This window comes from Xenopus tropicalis, chromosome 7 (genome assembly GCF_000004195.4).
Source record: "Xenopus tropicalis strain Nigerian chromosome 7, UCB_Xtro_10.0, whole genome shotgun sequence".
In the NCBI taxonomy this organism is placed as follows: domain Eukaryota; kingdom Metazoa; phylum Chordata; class Amphibia; order Anura; family Pipidae; genus Xenopus; species Xenopus tropicalis.
The window spans coordinates 46251177-46271647 of record NC_030683.2 but is presented as its reverse complement, the minus strand read 5'-3'; the positions used below and the strand labels follow the sequence as shown (position 1 = coordinate 46271647).

At 39.0% G+C, this 20471-nt stretch overlaps 1 protein-coding gene across 1 annotated transcript in view; it reads left to right on the top strand.

Moving 5' to 3' along the window:
• cdh23 (cadherin-related 23) overlaps positions 1 to 20471 on the top strand; it is a 465229-nt gene that overhangs the window by 297042 nt on the left and 147716 nt on the right. Inside the window, exons 21-26 of the mRNA XM_031906723.1 lie at positions 5388 to 5577; positions 6424 to 6569; positions 7116 to 7335; positions 10183 to 10335; positions 14306 to 14419; positions 15760 to 15908. Coding sequence (XP_031762583.1) covers positions 5388 to 5577; positions 6424 to 6569; positions 7116 to 7335; positions 10183 to 10335; positions 14306 to 14419; positions 15760 to 15908 — 972 coding nt within the window. The remainder of the gene's footprint in view (positions 1 to 5387; positions 5578 to 6423; positions 6570 to 7115; positions 7336 to 10182; positions 10336 to 14305; positions 14420 to 15759; positions 15909 to 20471) is intronic.

Sequence of the window (20471 nt, the reverse complement as noted above, 5' to 3'; positions counted from 1 at the left end):
TCTTCTAATTGTGTTTTAACAAGAGCAAGTGGCATTAATCGCACGATTAATTTTAATATAGCTTTTCCTATTTTAAGGTTATGCTGTGGTTAGGAACACCATGTGTCATTGTAGCATGATTCTGATTGCACTTCCTGAAGCATATAGTGTTTTTTAGATGCCAGTGTTCCTTATTAGCTTTCTCATACTGTAACTGGGAAAGGTGCAACAGTGAAATAGCTTGATTTTTGTGTAAACAGAAGGCAATTATACCAATAATATTTATGCTAGCACGGTGCCGCATATTTTTGCACAGAATCTGACTGACAGTTCCAAAACAGCATAGTCTCCTATTAAATGGCATTAGTTCCATGCAATTGTTTACAAAGAATTTCAAATTTTTAACATGTAAGAAAACTTTCATGGAAGGAAGAAAATAATATTCATTTTTATTATGACCAGTTGTTTTCAGCTTCAGCAAATACGAGATTTGGAGATTTGCTCAGTTGTGTCTGAGCAGAATAATAGCTTGAGTGTACAACAGAAATGAATAGATTTGCAAACATAGCAGATTGAGCCATTTTAGGGAACCAATATATTCCTTGTTAATGTATTGTGAAGGGATGCATGTTGCTCCAGTTCAAGCTGGCATCTATTAATCTCATCCACAGAAGATATTGCAGTTATAACAATTATTGAGAGATTATGTTTATCCTATTATGTAGAAATCATATTCATCTTATTTTCTAATTTTTCAGTTGTATTTTTTTTACATATTGTTATAATATTTGGCTGCTTTCAGTTAGCTTAGCATTTTAATAAAAGCTCAACTGCTTGCCAGTTTCAGTAACCCTACTACTAGGGACTGCCTCAGTAGAGATGTTGTTGTTGATAATGAGCTGTGCCTTAGGGAAGTTCAAGCAGATGACTGTGAGCTGTGTGGTTCCATAGAGTACCTCTTGGCTGTGGCAGCAGCGCAGTTACCTGTAGTAGGGGTAGGAATAATTACCTCTTTGTAGGGACTTTGCTGCACCTTAACAGTATAGTACCGTGAGATGTCTGTATGTCTCTTGCAGCGGCTATAATATGCTCTAAGAAGGAACTGTGGCTGTCGGAAGACAGGTATAATCAGCAAAATTTTGTGTATAGTTGTAGTGGGGAAAATAACATCAAAAAATGGACTACTGCATAGCTGTTATAGTAAGGCGAGATGGTGTTTGTAACATTGGTGTTACTTAAAAGGTACTGTAGCTGCTGTGAGGTACAGTCAGATAGCCTCTGGGATGGGACTGTTGTATAGTATAATTGTCTCTGTGAAGGAACGGCAGTTTTGGAATAGAAGGTATAGTAGCGTGAGATGGTGCCTATAGTAGCAGTAGGGATAATAGCCTCTGGGAAGGGACTGTGGCTGTGGGATAGGAGTTACAGTAGGGAGAGATGGTGTTTATAGTAGCAGTGGGGATAATAGCCTCTGGGAAGGGACTGGGGCTGTGGGATAGCAGGTTTAGTATGGAAACATGCTGCCTATAGTAGCAGTAGGGATAATAGCCTCTGGGACGGAACTGTGGCTGCGGGATAGCAGGTTTAGTAGGGAGAGATGGTGCCTATAGTAGCAGTGGGATAATAGCCTCTGGGAAGGAACTGTGGCTGTGGGATAGCAGGTTTAGTAGGGAAACATGCTGCCTATAGTAGCAGTAGGGATAATAGCCTCTGGGACGGAACTGTGGCTGTGGGATAGCAGGTTTAGTAGGGAGAGATGGTGCCTATAGTAGCAGTGGGATAATAGCCTCTAGGAAGGAACTGTGGCTGTGGGATAGCAGGTTTAGTATGGAAACATGCTGCCTATAGTAGCAGTAGGGATAATAGCCTCTGGGACGGAACTGTGGCTGTGGGATAGCAGGTTTAGTAGGGAGAGATGGTGCCTATAGTAGCAGTGGGATAATAGCCTCTGGGAAGGAACTGTGGCTGTGGGATAGCAGGTTTAGTAGGGAAACATGCTGCCTATAGTAGCAGTAGGGATAATAGCCTCTGGGAAGGGACTGTGGCTGTGTGATAGCAGGTATAGTAGGGAGAGATGGTGCCTATAGTAGCAGTGGGGGGATAATAGCCTCTGAGAAGGGACTGTGACTGTGGGATAGCAGGTATAGTAGGGAGAGATGGTGCCTATAGTAGCAGTTCAGATAATTGCCTCTGGGAAGGGACTGTGGCTGTGGGATAGCAGGTATAGTAGGGAGAGATGGTGCCTATAGTAGCAGTGCAGATAATAGCTTCTGGGAAGGGACTGTGGCTGTGGGATAGCAGGTATAGTAGGGAGACATGCTGCCTACAGTAGCAATGGGTATAATAGCCTCTGGGAAGAGACTGAGGCTGTGGGATAGCAGGTATAGTAGGGAGAGATGGTGCCTATAGTAACAGTGGGATAATAGCCTCTGGGAAGGGACTGGGGCTGTGGGATAGCAGGTATAGTAGGGAGAGATGGTGCCTATAGTAGCAGTGGGGGGATAATAGCCTCTGGGAAGGGACTGGGGCTGTGGGATAGCAGGTATAGTAGGGAGAGATGGTGCCTATAGTAGCAGTGGGGGGATAATAGCCTCTGGGAAGGGACTGTGGCTGTGGGATAGCAGGTAAAGTAGGGAGAGATGGTGCCTATAGTAGCAGTGGGGGGATAATAGCCTCTGGGAAGGGACTGGGGCTGTGGGATAGCAGGTATAGTAGGGAGAGATGGTGCCTATAGTAGCAGTGGGGGGATAATAGCCTCTGGGAAGGGACTGGGGCTGTGGGATAGCAGGTATAGTAGGGAGAGATTGTGCCTATAGTAGCAGTGGGATAACAGATGGGATTTTTAGAAGTGTATTTATCAAATGGTGAACTCTAATTTTCACCCATTGATAAATACCCTACAGGAATGAATAGAAAGTGGGTGAATTTTTCTCACATTTTTATAAATCTGACTCTAAGGGGCAGATTTATCAAAATGTGAGTTTAGCGCTTAATAGATAAAAACCTCACCCACGTTCTATTCATTCCTATGGGATTTTTAGAAGTGCATTTATCAATTGGTGAAAGTTAGAACTCACGATGTAATAAAAACGCCCATAGGAATGAATAGAACATGGGTGAGTTTTTGTCTATTACACTCTAAACTCACATTTTGATAAATCTGCCCCTTAGGGTCAAAAAAACATGCAAAAGATATACATGAGATGTTTATTCTGTGTCCCACAGGTCACCTAAAAAGAAACATAGTCAAATTAGCTTTAATATGCCTTGTGCAAGAAAGATGATTATTTTTTTTATGTATGAGAGGCCATAATATGCCCCAATGTATTTCTTTTAAAACAACTTTTTTTCCACAGTTAGTTCCCCTTTAAGAAGCCTGTAAAAGAATATCATTGCATCTCCGAGCCTGTTACTCAGTTAAACTGCCCGTTTAAAACACATGGCTCCTTTACATTGTAAAACGAATGAAGCATTTTAAGCGTTTGGATAAAAAGATACCAGCCTCAACTATTTGCCGAGGATTTATAACGCATAGGCCAAAATGTAATTACAATTTTTTCATGTTTCTAAAAAGTAATGTAAATAAGGAAATTGGGCATTCAGTATCTAATGAGAATTGAGAATAAGCACATTTTAACTATTGTCTACCAAAAGATTAAGAAATGGTACATTAAATAGAAACTTAGTTCAGAAATGAAGAAAAAGCTCTTAAAGGAACAGTCACATTACAAATGGGTGAATATTAGTGTAAGTCGACACACAATTATTTTTTTTAACGTCATAACTTTTATTGATCAAGCAACATATATTGTATTACACATCGTATTCAAGGTATTTGAAATGTTTATATTTTTTCTTACTGCAATGTGCTTGTTATTTGCTCTCCTTGATGCTGCACTTTGCACCTAGCACTGGATTTTTTTTTTGCAGAGCACAGTCATTCTACAAAAGTACTGCATAAGAACTAAGGGGGCACATTTCTGCACCTCTAAGGGGGAGATTTATTAAGACACGAAAGCTCGGAGTGTTCATTCTAATGCTCTGAGCGTATTTTCGGCGATTTTTTTGCGCTTCCTCAACTTTTTCGTACGGCAACGCGACTTTTTTGTATGCTTGCACGAAAAATTCGGAAAGGTTCTGCCGCTGTTTACAATCGTTCGGTACGGAAATTTTGTGACTTTTGGATCGGCAATAAGATATTATCGTGACTAATACGTTTTTTTTGTAAGCATTTTCGTAATATTTGCGATCTTCAGAAATTATCGTATCCAATCCAAATTTTTCCCATTCAGGATTCAAACTCGTGTTTTAATGAATCGGCCCCTATGTGCATTTGCATTTCTGCCCCACGGTGAAGATCAAACAAATAAGCTTGATAGATTGGTCTCATAATGACAATGTGATCTGTTTAATATGGAGCACGTAGGAGGCATTTTAGAGTTACAGGTTACTGTAGTCAGTGTATAGTAACACATAGCTACTATTCAGGTGTTTGTATACAAATAAGTGACTAATAAATACTGCATGCTGGTCAGTTACTAAGGGGGTAATTTAAAAATTTAGATTTTTTTTTGCGACTTTTCCTGCGCAGACTTTTTCAGTTCAGACTTTTTAGTAATTGTAAGACATTCATGGAATCGTGTGTATTCGAATTTTAAAGAAAAATTAGTAAATCTGCCCATAAGGGTTACTAGACAATTAACAGACATTACACATTTTATTAAGTTTCTCCAACCTGTTTCTTTCCAACAGGATGAAAAGGATGTTTATCCTTTATAAAAAGAAGTAAAACCTTGTACACGATTCTGTCCATTACTATATATACTGATATGTAACTATGTACGTGGAAGATTCTGCAGATAAATCAAGCGACCAATTTATCAGTGATCAGTCATTTCTTCATTGCCAGTTCACCATGCACTGAAGGATATGAAAGCAGATGAAATTTTCTAGTATGTCTGGTCAACAAAATGACTGATATCCAAGGAACCACCCCAGCAAACACATACTGAAAATCTTGTACATGCACATAGTAGGGATTGGAGAATATTCTTACAACTGTAGTCACCTATTTATATTCAAGCAATGCCCATAAATGATGAGAGAGAATTGCTGCTGATATCTTACTGAACTAGATAACAAGAATTATGGTAAACATTTGTAAATTGCCCAATATGAGCTTATGTCATGTTCTTGGCATAATTTCAGAATTCACTTTAGTATTGTCATTGGTTTACTGTAAACTTTAAGCAGTTTAAAATTATGTTTTTTTAATGGTGGTTGGGTATATCACTGAAGAGGAAATGCGACGGAGCATATAGTATGTCTACCAAGAAACATATGAAATTGCTGTATGTGAAATCAATTCTCGTTTCACAAATGTTCTGATCAAGTTATCTCTACAATAGGTGGTTGCCATTGACCCAGACCTAGCAGAGAATGGTACATTGGTTTACAGCATCAGCCCGCTGAACAAGTTCTATACCCTGAACAGCACAACTGGGAAAATTAGGACAACAGGGGTAGTGCTGGACAGAGAAAACCCAAATCCAGTAGAAGCTGAAATGATGAGGAAGATTGTCATCTCGGTAACAGATCGTAGGTGTCCTAAAATGTTCCATATCTGCTACTTTGCTATTGATATCATCTGAACTGTTAATATGATTGGCTTTTTTTCTCTAGCTTTTATGTGAACGATCAAATGCTTTCATTGGCTGGAGGTTTGGTTTGTCCATGCCCACTTTAAAGTTGAGGCAGCAGGGGCCCATCACTTCCAGATACACTTGCTACAGGGTCTTTTGTTACACAGGTTCTTGTGCTCTTATGTTTGCTGTTACTAACAGCACACTAATTAAAGAGGATCCCTTGATACAGTATAAGAATAACATAAAGCTGAGAATCCCAAATTTCTAACTTATGTTTGAAACAACTTTTTAGATCAGAATAAATCAGTTAGACTGAGCAAGGGTATATCTGCCAGCAGAGAGAATTAATCCACTTTCTGCACTTCCTATGTGTGTTCACATAGGTATGGAATCAGCCTGTGAGCAAAGACACAAAGCGGATTTACAGTCTGCACCATAATTAGTTCTGTGTGTGTGATAGGCTGCTCCTGTGTCAGTGCACACATATAGGAGGTGTGAAAGGCAGCATATTAGCTGTTTGTAGTAAATATACCAGCAGAGAAAACAATATGTGTGTCATTAACCTGAGGAAAGCTGTTTGTAAAAGAGATTTATTTATTATCTAATCTTTTTTTGGAAATTAATAGTCGAATGACCTTCCCCTTTAAAGGGAAGACTAGAGAAGAACTTTTATTTCATGTAACAGATGTTAAGACTTGAGCACAAGTTGCACCTTTGGGGATTTTTTTCCAAGTACATTTTGCAGATGTTGTCTTTGAGAAAAATGTGAATTTTTCTAACCTTTCCCTTCCCTTGACAGGTGGAAGACCTCCTCTCCGTGCCACCAGCAGTGCTACTGTTTCTGTAAACTTGCTGGATCTCAATGATAATGATCCTACTTTTCAGAACCTGCCATTCATTGCTGAAATTCTCGAGGGAACTGCTACTGGAGCATCTGTATTTCAGGCAAATACCTTCTTGCTCATGCTTTGTTTCATTGAGGATAGGAGTGATGTTATAAAATACATTTACATTAGAATGAGATGTTTATGATTAAGTACAACTCAGATAATGAATAAAAAATATTTGTTGATTCTTTGCTGCATGCCCATGGGGATTACCATTGCTAGGGTGGAATGGGAAAAAAGAAGTTTGTACACTTTGCATAGATTTCCAATGAGAAAACACCACAGATAAGACAGAATCAATAAGTTTGTGGTTTTATTACAAAAATCTTTTGTAAGACCAAAGTATTGATTTATATAACAGAAAGGGCAATAAAGATTTGGCATTTACTAATATATAATAGGATATCTGAATAATACTGAAGATTGATATTAAAATGGTATTGCACTTATTTTTGTCATGACTAAAACTGGGTGACGATTTGGTAATGGGATAAAACTTTTCTTGCTCAGATAAAACTGTTTTTTATCTAAATCTCAATTTGTTTGGATGTTAAAAAGGGTGACACAAAGATCTACAGTTATTAATACATTCATACTTTGACAGGTGGTGGCAATAGACCTAGACGAAGGTCTTAACGGTCAGGTGACATATCGTATGCCAGTGGGCATTCCACAAATGGATTTTGTAATAAATAGTACCACTGGGCTGATCACCTCTACAGCTGTACTGGATAGAGAAAAGATTGCTGCATATTATCTTCGCGTGGTGGCCAGTGATGCTGGAACTCCATCCAAAACTTCAACCAGCACTCTCACAGTCAGTGGTAAATATCATGATGTGGGAGCTATAAACTCATGCTAAAAGATACTAAATTCTCCATCCTACACAATACATAACAGAAATACATCTGTATATGATTCCCTGATGAAAAAAGTATGATAAAATCAATAGTCCTTTATTAACAGTTAAGGGCGTATTTATATGCTGTGTAAAACTAGTTAGCCGAAAAAACGGAGTAAAAAGCTGTGTAAAATAAATGGAAAAGATTGCCATCTGAACGCCGGATATTACGCCATTATTTTCCATAAGTTCCAGTGGAAGAAAAAACGTGTAAAACAATTACGCCGATTTTACGCCGTTTTTATGCCATTTTTACACAGCGAAGCCTGGCGATGTGTGGCGAATTTTCTCGCTGTTTTTTACACAGCATAATAAATATTCCCCTTAGAGTATATTTAGTAGTAACAATGTACTCAGGTTCATGGGCTCCAAATACTATGCATGAAGCACCTGTAAGCGAGGTGCAAACTTAGTGGCAGTATAATTGCATGCAATTAAGGTACATGTAAGAAGGGGCGGGCCAAGCTGACCGGGCACCCTAGGCAACCCGGTCGGCCACCTTGCCCCTGCACCGCGCAAACCCCCCCCCCCTAATGTTTGGCGTGCATGCGCAGTTTGAAAGCGGAGTGGGGCGACGTGCAATGCAAAACGGATCGCAGAATAGGGGTAGACAGGAGAGGCTCCTGCCTGGCGCCCCCCAATCGTTGCGCCCTAGGCAGGTGCCTCTTCTGCCTACCCCTAGTTCCGGCCCTGCATGTAAGTATATGCCCGCTATGACTGTGTCAGGCCTTGACTAGGATTCAAAAAAGACCCTGGTATTTCTAGTACACAGAGGCCCAAACAGCCCCCAACAGGCCCACTAAGTTGCGACTGTCTTTGGAATCTTATGACAGCCCCTCTGGCGTTTGCCAAAATCCAGAGATTGCAAGTCCAGACTTTGACCAAGTTCAACTTGTGTGAAATTTCGAAATAGGCAGAGTTTTAGCTAACTTTCAGCAAGTGAAATTTTATTAGAATCTTGAAAAATAATACTGGATTGAAAGGAAAAACACGATTAATTATGCTGAATTATTGCACCTAATGAATGAGGTTGAAAATAACAAGGACACAATTGTCTTTTACACTATTTTTGTGGATTTAAATGTATAATATGTGTCTAGTGCAGAGCCACATTCCAATGAACTCTTACTGTACCTTGCCAGCACTTGTATTTTGGTTGCCACCAACCCTATTGAGCAGCTGGAGTAAGACTTGATAAGCTGAGGAAAAAGCTCCAGAATGACTAGAATATGAGGCCATGACAATTTTAAATAATTGCATTCAATTCACCAACATTTTGCAAAGACTGCATTATTTCCATGTATAAATATGTACAATGTAAATATGGTTTCTCACAGCTTTCAGTCTTTCAGGCTTTGTGCATTGCAAGATAATGTGGCCTCCGTTCTGTTACATAGGGAGACTTAATTTTCAGTGACATAAAACAGTTATCCCAGAGTCGCAGATTGGAATGCTGGGAGAAGTGTTGAATACTGGGCTAGAAATATACACACATTTTATTAAATAGTAGACAAAGGAATATAACAAAGCACATAAAGTGTGTAAGATAAGGAGGCTCTGGGAACCCAGAAGCACCTTAATAAATCATTAGTAATTAAGATGGTTATTTAGATAGATTGCACATTTTTATAAAAGGAAATTGTAAAGAAAATGTTCATGCTTTATAAATCAACAGAAATGGCTCTTTAGAATTGCTGTACATTTGCAAATATATTGGTTATCTGTGAAAGCAGCCCTAAGCAGACTACATCTGATGCCCTTTGTGAAACTAATTTTCATATGCGATTGCATCATAAACATGCACAGTCTGAATGTGATAGCAAATAAACACAAGCTAGAGGAATCAGATGTGTACAAAATGCTTCCACAGTGTAACTATATGTAGCACACTGATATCATATGCACAAAGATGGCATAAACAATTTCAGGCTCAACCCACTGTGCCAAAATTGCAACACAATGTTGTACAGTATGAATTAAATTATTTGAAAATAAAAAGTGAAGCCTTTTGGCTTATATGATGCCATTTCTAGTTGAGGCTTTCCTTATGACACTGAAAACATGCAAAAAAGTAAGCCACCACTTACCTGTATGTACAGACAGTGTGACTTTAAGCTTCTAAATTAGGGTGACCAGATCACTTGAAAATTAAGGGACACAGGGTCTAGAAAATCCAGTGCTGCACTGATTGCAATTAAATGTAAATACAGTCAGCGCAGCCAAGCAACATGCATTTATTAGACATGTCCCTCAATTTTCAAGCGATCTGGAGAACAAAAGCTTAACAAAGGGGGTCAGTTCCAGTTTAAGGCAACCACAGCTCTTAAAAATCTGTGTATTCAAGATGCCCCCCAAGTGCTCGCCATCTTCTTTTCTGATGATTCTAACACATGTTCTGGGCTGCTGTCAGTTACCTGAACTTAGGGAATATACTGTATATATGAAATACAGTCAAAACACAAGTCAGTAAATAATCAGTTTCAGTTTACACGGCAGCTCCTAAACCAGCTCTGTAGTATCAATTTATAACACAGGGGAGCCTCAGTTTCGGATTTATGATATCTGACAACCCCTAAGCTTAGCTTCTTAACAGCTGCCCAGAGCAAACTGAGCATGTGCAGAGTCACTGACACTCCTAACAAAATCCTACCGAACTGTGTAAAAATTTCGAAGGCCTGAATCATTACTGTTACAGAGATTCTGGGACTGGTCTAGGCTGGTGCATTAAGCTCACTATATCAAATATGTAATTTTGGTCCCTGTTTTGCAGTTTTGGATGTAAATGATGAGAGGCCGACATTTTTCCCTACCATCTACAATGTCTCACTGGCTGAGAATATCCCTCGAGATTATATAGTCGCGCGTCTGAATTGCACTGATGCAGACACTGGATTGAACGCTGAGCTCAGCTATTTTATAACTGGTAGGAAATTTCATACATTTACACCATTCTTGTGCCAGACATCACATTTATTTAATGTAAGTTATTATATTAAGAGAGAAAGATTATCTAAGGCATTTTGATAAATGCAGTATTTGTATGTTCTATGTTATTCTATTCATCGTGTCACAATTTCGAGTCACAATCATACTAAACTGCACCAGAACTGTCCAAACTAAGCACAAAACAGGGTGAGATTTGGAACCTGGTTATCAGGAAGCACAAATTTGCCACTTGCAACAGTAATGAAAACTCATACATTTAGGTGCACAGCATGCTTGACTTATTACCATGCCAACACAGGGAACTTTTTTATAAATTGATAAATCACCACAAAATTAGGAGTTTTCATGCATTTGGTTTTTTTGTTGTTTTTATTTTTTTTAACATTACTACAGAGAAAAAGTAAATCAGTCAGAAATTAAGCAGTGACACTATAATAAACTGCATTGCAGTATTTGAGATTTCTGGCTAGCAGGTTTCTGAGTGATAGATCCCAGTACCAGCATTTGAAAAAACTCCCTTTTTAAAGATGTGCTCAGTTTATTTTCACATCCTCTGGATTTAACTTCTGTGTAAGCCTCTAGGCTGGAGCCTGTTTAATTCTCTCACGCTGTGGCCGTTAACAGAAATCTGAGTGGGTCGCTATCTGATTGGTGCATTCATTTTCGTGACCTTTGCATAAGCCCCTTCTAATTCTGCACAGCTATTATAAAACCAGATAAGAAAAAGATTAAAATGGTGAATAATGAACTCTTCAGTATATTTTGGATGACAGGTGAACTTTAAGTCCAACATTAATAAATCATTGAAAACACATTCTAGTCAAAGCCTTGAGACAACATTAACAAATGTGTACATATATATATATATATATATATATATATATACACATCATTCCAAAGCAATGTTGACTAAGTATTGACTAAGATCATGGTTACTGTTAGCCCCGGAGCAGCAAGGTCGGAGGAGGGGCTTGCATGACCCAGCTCAGCATCACTAGCGTGGGATAGGTCAGTTTATACTAAAAGGGGAGGGAGAAAAAGGTGGGAGGAGAGGGTATATAGGAGAGGCAGTGAGGGCTGGCTATCCACCATTTTGGGAGATAACAGCATAAGAAAGATCCCCACCCTCCCTTAATTGGGGGTTGGTTCTATTGGGTTACTTCATTGGTTCTAATTATGTTAAGTTAGCTAGTGAGAGGAACAAGGTGGAGTAGCACGGAAAATGACACGGATGATTGGTGTCATTGTAGTTGTCACAGCTTTGGCGGGTCCTTGTCAGTCTGCCGGGGAGGAAAGCTTGTTCTGGTATGCCAGATCAGGAGTGGATGGTTTAACCTCTAAGATGGGTGACCATTGGTGGATGGAATAAGAAAGGTGCGCTAAAAAGCGCTGGGTGGGTACTGAACATGGCTAATTGAGAAAGGGGACCAGATAGGTCCCAGAGTGGCGGCGGTTATCCTCTGAGCTAGGGATTTGGTGGCTGGAGGAGAGCACGGCTCAGGGTGGTTATGGAAGGGCAGACTAGCAAGGGGCTCGGGGTCAATATTTTCGGTTCGGTAATGTTTGCACTTGTTACATTGATGTATTGTTATATTTAAACATGTTACAAGTTTGTATTAAATTTTTTGCACTTTTTGTATTTATAAATAAAGCTGTGGCCATTATAATTTCCAACAATGATATAATCACGCAGTTTTTATTGGTGAGTGAGGTGATAAAGTGTAGGTGGATGCGTGGGTCATGCACTGGCTCTTACCTTAACTCAGTAACATCTACTTCACATACACAAGATTTAGGCAACCATAAAATGTACAAGTTAAATCACATGAATTGGTGTATGAATCAGTGAACAGCCATCTGAAAAGGAAAGGGGTGCAGGTCAAGTCATATAAATGTGCTTATAATTCTTTCTGAAGCATAAGTACTGGCTGCAGATACTGACTGGATAAAGTTGATAATTGTCATGTGACTTAAAAAGAATCCTGTAACGTAAAGGAATATAGTAGGGGAAAGAGGACATCATTTTCCTTTAAACAGAGTAGGACTCCAGCTCCAGTCTCTAAAAGCCATATCTGTTTTCCTTGAACTGAACGCAACAGTTCATAAAAGAAGATAATATATTTGTGAAACACAGCAAAATGTGCCAGTACAGTTGCAGGCCCAACTCATTCTAAATGCTGAGGAAGCAAGGTGCGGCCTGCATTCTCCTATACAAGAGGGCAGCAAACTGATTTCCTTGGGGCCTAAAGTCATTCTGGCATGAAAATTCAGGTGGCTGTACTTCCAAAACTGCTGTGTTTTGGAAAAAAATGAACAGTTTTAACTACACCTAATGGAAATGTTTGATTATTAATATTTGACCTTACATAATCTGCTTATCAAGCATATTTAGTGTAAATACAGTATGTACCATGTTTAATAGGTGAGGAAATACTGGGCACACAAACCTTAAGGCCTTTTGTAATGTTTGTTGATACAATCTGGCCACAGTTTGAATTAAAATTTGCATTATAACAAAAAAAATTGTGTGTTGGTGCCCTCTAGTGATGAAAAAAGATAATGGTTTTCAAGATTTTGAATCTCCTGTGATTTTCTGTCTTGCACCCAGGAAAGATCTTAATTAAGCTTATAAATTAAATAATATATCCTAGTCTGCAACTGTATAGCACTGTTTCTTTGTATAATAACAGGACTATCCAACCTGTAGTTTTCATAAATTGTACTACAACTCCTAGTATCTACTGTCAAAGAATTTCCCTATGTCTTCCAATTACTCCCCTGCTGGGAAATATTAATTGTATTTTCAGCAAAGCTACCTGTACCTGTGGGTAAAGAGAACCCTTTAAGCCCCACAGTGCTACACAGACAAGCACAAGCAGCCTTTAAGTTTGACTTTTGAGTAGTGATGGGCGAAATGTTTCTCCAGGCATGGATTCACTGCGAATTTCCGCGTTTCGCCATTGGCGGATTGTTTCGCAAAACGGATCAAAAAATTCGCCACAGAAAAATTTACTGTGAGTGCAAAAATTGTTGCCAGCGTCGTGGGCATCAAAAAAGAATAGTCGCAGGCATCAAAAGAATAGCCGCACGTCAAAAGAATAGCCGCGGGCGGCGAAAGAATAGCTGCAGGCGATGAAAGAATAGCTGCGCGCCGAAAGAATAGCCGCACACAGAAAGAATAGCCGTAGGCGCCGAAAGAATAGCCGCGCGCCGAAAGAATAGCCGCAGGCGATGAAAGAATAGCCGCGGGCGCCGAAAGAATAGCCGCAGGCGCCGAAAGAATAGCCGCAGGCGATGAAAGAATAGCTGCGGGCGCCGAAAGAATAGCCACGCGACAAAAGAATAGTTGCGAGCGGCAATTTTTTTTTGATGCGCAACATTTTTGCCGTTTCACAAATTTTTCGCCGTTTCGCGGAGCTTTTCAAAGATCCGCAAATTTTCCGGCGAATCAAAACGGGACAGATTGGCTCATCACTACTTTTGAGCAGGAACATATGTTCCAGACCTGCAGTGCAGTATATAATGTAACTGTATTTAGAAGAGAAGTGATACTGCAACTAATCATATTATATAGGCCCTCTTCTTTTATTTTTGGGTAGTATGATTACTAGGGTGAGTTCAGTTTAATATTTAACTAAGCTAGAGGGGAAAAAAGCAAAGGTGAAATATGTTCATGTAATACAACAAATAGAAAACTTCAAATTAGAATTCATAGATTATAGTTATAGCTTTATAGTGATTTTACTGTTTGTGACAGTAGAAAGTGTATATTGCAATGGCTTTGGCAGACCTATCATTGTGCTTCTCTTTTGTTTATAAAGGGACAACTGGTTGTACTTCTGGCTTTGTGATAGCAAAGGGAACTGTTAGCAAAGTAAATCAAATAAAGAAAATGGCTTAAAGGAAGTGTGTCACACGCGCATTAAGCACTTTACTTCATTTTATAGGAGGGAACCAGGATGGCAAGTTCACAGTTGGCTTTCGGGATGGAATACTGAGAACAGTTGTGAATCTTGATCGTGAAACAGTGGCATCCTACACCCTCGTTCTGGAAGCTATTGGTAAGGGAATTATAAGTACTTTAACATTTCTTGCTTGTAGCAGTAACTCTAAAGCAAAGGTAAGAAAAGACAAACATATTTTCATATTCCAATACACAAATGCTAAACAACTTCTAGATGCCCTCCCTTGCCACATGAAGCATGCATACAGGTTTAACTACTCACCAGATATGCAAGTAACGTCTTTCTATGTCAGCCCGTAATGCAATTCCCACTAATATAGAAAGAGGAGAGATCAAGAATGAATTTACATTTGCATGGGTACCTAGCAACCAGCAGATTAGTTCTAAGGATATAGTTATATTGTTATTATTATTTATTAATACATAAATTTCTGTTCAGAAGATCTGTTTAACTTCATGTCCTGCTTGCCCTTTATCAGGCAGTTAAAATTTATGTTTAACATATTACGCAGGGTTTATTAAATTACATAAATATTAAGCTATAGTATTTGCACAATAAACCATGTTATGCTATAGAACAGGGGTGCCCAGACTTTGTCACCCTGTGATCTACTCTTGCCACCTGGCCTCCGTCATGAGATCTACCATGGTTAAAATAGTTTGACGTCTATCATATGCCACAATCAGCAAAAGAAAGTATCAATCAATGTTTAACAAATACACATAGCAATATATAAATGCAGTGCCAAATTCACATTTAATGCCCACACTTCAAGTTTAATATAAATAAATATATACAGCGGCCAGGTGGGGACAACTTTCTATACTGGGGTGAAACTACAAAGACGGATGGCTTGAGCAGCCGCACTCAAAAGCTCCAGTATGCTGGGGGAAAAAGAAGTGGCGGGATGTCATCTCACTGCATTCCCCCTTGAGGTCTACCTCATGTGCTGCTGCCCTGCACTGGTAAAAGTTGTGTGTTTACTTCAGAAAGTCTACTATAATTTATATAAATAAGCTGCTATGTAGCCATGGAGGCAGCCATTCAAAGGAGAAAAGGCACAGGCACATAGCAGGTAACAGATAAAACACAAAACACTATTGTACTCTACAGAACTTATCTGTTATCTGCAAAAAGAAGTGGCGGGATGTCATCTCACTGCATTCCCCCTTGAGGTCTACCAGAAACTTTAAAGTGATCTACTGCTAGACCGCGATCTACCTTTTGGGCACCCCTGCTATGGAATTTATGAAATAATTTTTCTCTCCCTGAGCTATACGCTCAGTGACACCCTATGGAGGTCCAAAGAAGAGGTTGGTTTACCACAAGAATAGCCTTGGTGCCATTCCCACACCCCAGGCATGCTTGTTAGAGGTAGTTGTACTAATGGGCTACAGGGGCAGTATATAATGCTGTTTGCATTTTGATTTTTACAGACAATGGCCCTGCAGGAAACAGAAAAACAGGGACAGCCACTGTATCAGTCACGGTGCTGGATATCAATGATAACAAACCAATCTTTTTGAAGAGTAGTTATGAGGCCAGTGTCCCTGAAAATGTTCCCTTTTCCAGCAGCATTGTACAGGTATGTATTAAAATGACTAGCAGGACAAATCTGCTAAATTAGGTTTGAAAAAGGACATCAAGTTTTTTTCTCTTATGCCTTACTGATAGCTTTGCCACCTTTTCTGGGAAAACAATTCTGATCTTCCTATATTTTTATCATTCTTCTGTATTAATAACATTAGCATGGTCAGGTGAAAACCCTGTATATTGACCCCAAAATCATTCCAACTACAGATATCAGTAACAAGCCAATACTTCCAGCTGAGAACATGATTCCTTCTTAAATAATGGCACAGTATTCTCCAGTCTATTGGCAGGTCTGGCAGCCACAAAGTTAAGCTCCTCTATTGCCCTGGGCTGAATACCACCAGGTCCTGAGCCTTTTTTACTTTCATACAGTATATTCTAGTCCTTTTATATATTTTAAAATACTTTTTCATTCTGTATTTTAGCTTGTCTGATAGATTCTTTGCATGGTCTCTTTGTACCTAATAAAAGGCTCAGCTAACATGAATGCCCTTACCAACCATAACACTAACCTGTATACCAAACCATAAAGGTTTCTTTGTTTATATGTGAAATATAGAGAACTATATATGTTTTTAATAATTTGCAAAGACTGTCCCTGTTAAAGGAACAGTAACACCAAAAAATGAAAGTGTATAAAAGTAACTAAAATATAATGTGCTGCTGCCCTGCACTGGTAAAAGTTGTGTGTTTACTTCAGAAAGTCTACTATAATTTATATAAATAAGCTGCTATGTAGCCATGGAGGCAGCCATTCAAAGGAGAAAAGGCACAGGCACATAGCAGATAACAGATAAAACACAAAACACTATTGTACTCTACAGAACTTATCTGTTATCTGCAATGTAACCTGTGCCTTTTCTCCTTTTTTCCAGCTTGAATGGCTGCCCCCGGGGCTACACAGCAGCTTATTATATAAATTATAGTAGTGTTACTGTAGCAAACACACCAGTTTTACCAGTGCAGGGCAACAGTGTATTATATTTTTATTACTTTAAAGCTCTTTCATTTTTTGTAGTTACTGTTCCTTTAATATAGAGATGCCCTTGAGCTGGCTATACACACACATGTAAAATAGTCTTTGAAGATTATCTGTGCATATATGAATGCCTGCCAAGCAAAGAAGATCTCTCTGTGCAGCTCATACAGAAGTACCTCAAAAGCTGTACTTTTCTGCTAACAGGAGCACAGGCCCAGGGTATCACATACAAGATTATAATCACTGGGGGGGGGCTAAGATTTGGCACCCCCGTGATCATAATATTTTTTCTCCTTAAAGGAGACATATCCTATAAAAATTATGAATGTACCAGTGAATTATACTCCTCTAGATATAGAAGGATTGTGCTTAAAAAGTTGTGTTTCTGACTGATTTATTGAGAAATTCCACAAAAACCCCACTAGCCCCGCCCATCTGTGCCACTTCCTGCTGGCTGAATTCTCTGGATGAGCTGGGGAGCCGGCGGCCCTCCGTACACTGCACTATAAGATAGGAACCAATCAGCAGCTAGGCTGACCTGATAGGGAACTGAAGCCTGCCTGTGCTTGTGTGACTGCAGGGTTGTGATTGGCTCTCCCCCTCCTACTGTGCTTCTGGCAGGGACCATTAGGACACGCCCACTCTCCATTTCAAACTCGGATAGAAAAGTGAGAGGATCTATAGGGAGCTCCTATAAAGGGGCCATTGTTACAGAGAGGATTAATTTTTAGCACAAAGTGAAATCAGCACCATTTATTATTCATAATTGCCTACAAAATTAGGGTTTTCCCATTTATCCAATATGTCTCCTTTAATGATTGTTTTACTAAAATGGAATTTAAACCCTCAAAACGGAATAATGGAAAACTGATCAGAGAGTTTTTCTACACACATTTGCAATCTACAGGTAACATCATTCTTTTTTTTTTTTTTACTTTTCAAGATATTAGCAGTTTTTGAACTGTTAATAAAATAAAATAGAATCAGCACCACCAACAGTTAACCGACTGTTGCTCTGTTTGGAACTGACCAGAGAATCATCAGAAGACTTTGAAACTTTATATTCTAAGCAACGTCAAAAAATGTTCTTTTTTTTCTGAAAAAAATGCATTTTCCAATTGTATCCAGTTAGCCTAAATGACCAGCAGGTGGTGGTGGTGTTTAAAATTCATATTCAGAAATTAGAAAAAGTACTTAGAAGAGCTCTCTGGGTCATTTTACCTGTACAGGTATAGGACCTGTTATTCAGAATGTTGGGACCTAAGGTTTTTGGGATAAGGGGTATTTCCATAATTTGGATCACCATACTAAAAAATATTTCAACACTGAATAAACCCAATAGGGATTAATAAGGATTAATTATACCTTAGTTTGGATCAAGTACAAGGTACTGTTTTATTATTACAGAGAAAAAGGAATTATGTTTTCAAATTTTTAATTATTTTATTAAAACGAAGTCTATGGGAGATGAGCTTTCAATTCTGAGCTTTTTTTGATAACAGGATTCCAGATAATGAATCCCATACCTGTATATATGTACTGTATATTTTTATTTATAAAGCACACAGTGTTATACAGTAGAACAATACATAAAGCGAACAAACAGGCTCAATATAACAAAATAGAAAAAGAAAATATAGTTACATTTGTCTTTTAGTCATGAGTATTGAAGATACAAGAGGAAAGTGTTTCCTGGCCCACAGAGCTTACAATCTAAAATTGCATCAACTTGTTTTGAGGGATTACATAAATTCTTAATAAATTTGAAAATATCCGTTCAGTTCCTAGCATTACAAATTCTGATGGAATGTTTAACTTAATATCCTCTTAAAATGTGTTGCCCAGCTCAGACCTAGCAAAAGGCATTTTCATTTTCCTGGTGTCATTGAATTTTTTAAAAAACAGAATGAGTTTCCCAGGAATAAACTTTAAAGGAAATGTGACTGCTTCTGTTGCTGAATTACACACTGATGTGCTAAAAGCCTTGTTCATTCTAAATGTTAAATGAAGATGACAAATGCATTTCGACCGGAAATGAAGCTTGCTCAATAACAAGAAAATGTTAGAGGGAAAAAGAGGCAGCAATCAGCTTGCAGTCTTTGTTCAGCATCAGATTTCTTGTCGTCATTGACTGAAGTTACTGGTCATGGTGAAGAAGAGATGAATGGGGACAATCGTTGCTGTCCTTGTACTGCACTCAGCCTTTCTCATCGAAATAGCCCTTTATAGTAAAAACTTAACAGCTCTTGGGTTTTTTTTAACCTCTCAGAGCTACTTTGACAAATGTAAAAATAGCCTTTTCGTTTGCAAGAATTCAGACTTACGATTTGTTGAGCACATATTAAAGAGGTATCTTTAAAGTTAATGAGATGCTGGCATATAGTTTGGATAGAAGTAAAAACGCTGTGCTTTAAAGAATTTTACAGGAAAACTAGAAGCCGAACAGACTTGGCGGTAATAAAGACAAGAGTGTTTCAGTTGGGGGGTAGGTTGGTCTATGGCGAAAAAGACACGGCTGCCTTGCTATTGAAGAAGCAGACCCTGCAGTCTTGGGGGGGGGCAGGGGGGCATGGGTTGCAGGGACTACTTCCTCTATAGTTGTAGAGACTATAGTACCCAGTGAGCTGCTGGGAAGTAGGGGACTGTGCTTGCCACTTTGCCATTTAATTTTTTTTGGTGGGGGGGCCAGGCACTGGGTAGTTACACCACTACACCTAAAGATGGGTTTTTTTTTCAGTGCTAGTGCAGAGAGCAGACATAAGTCAGGTAGCTAAATTAAGAAAACAAGTGCTTTTAAAATTAGCACTAAGGGCAGTCCTTAGTGCTCTTGAACTTTTTTCCAGATTAAAAGAAATGACCCCTTCGGGGTTATGCAAGAGTTGACACTAAGGAGCAGATTTATCAAAATGTGGAATTAGAGCTCACCACAAAAAAAATTCACCCACTTTCTATTCATCCCTATGGGATTTTTAGATGCGCATTTATCAGTTAGAGTTCGACATTTGATAAATACATTTCTCAAAATCCCAGAGAAATGAATAGCAAGTGGGTGATTGTTTCCCATTTAAGTTAATGAGAAGTAGCTGCTGGCCAATAAGGGTGCTTTTTTCTCAAAGGACGATGCAAAGAACAAAACTCCCCTTTTACCAGGGTTGAACAGTAGTAGACCCACATGTTCTGTATATTCATATTCTATGTATGTTTGTTATACAGGTCATCTATCAGTTTTGGAAGCCCTAAAATTAACTTTTCCTGGACTCCTAAAAACAAACAATAGTTACGTTACTGGCCATGCAACATTTCTTTAAAGGTAATAGGCGTCATTTCTGACCTCCAAGGCATTGTGCATAGTGCAAGAAACTCACAAAATGTGCTTATTATTGCAATTTTCACACTGCCTTGCCACTAGTGAACCTAACCACACAAATTTGCCTGCATTCAGCAGCACTGTATTCATGAGGGACAGTAGGGGAAAAGACAACATGGGAGCCCAAGCCACAACAGGTCTCTGTCCTTCACATCCATCATGGGACAGGTCTGTCCTTACCCCTGTACAAAGTACAAAGCTCACCTGTG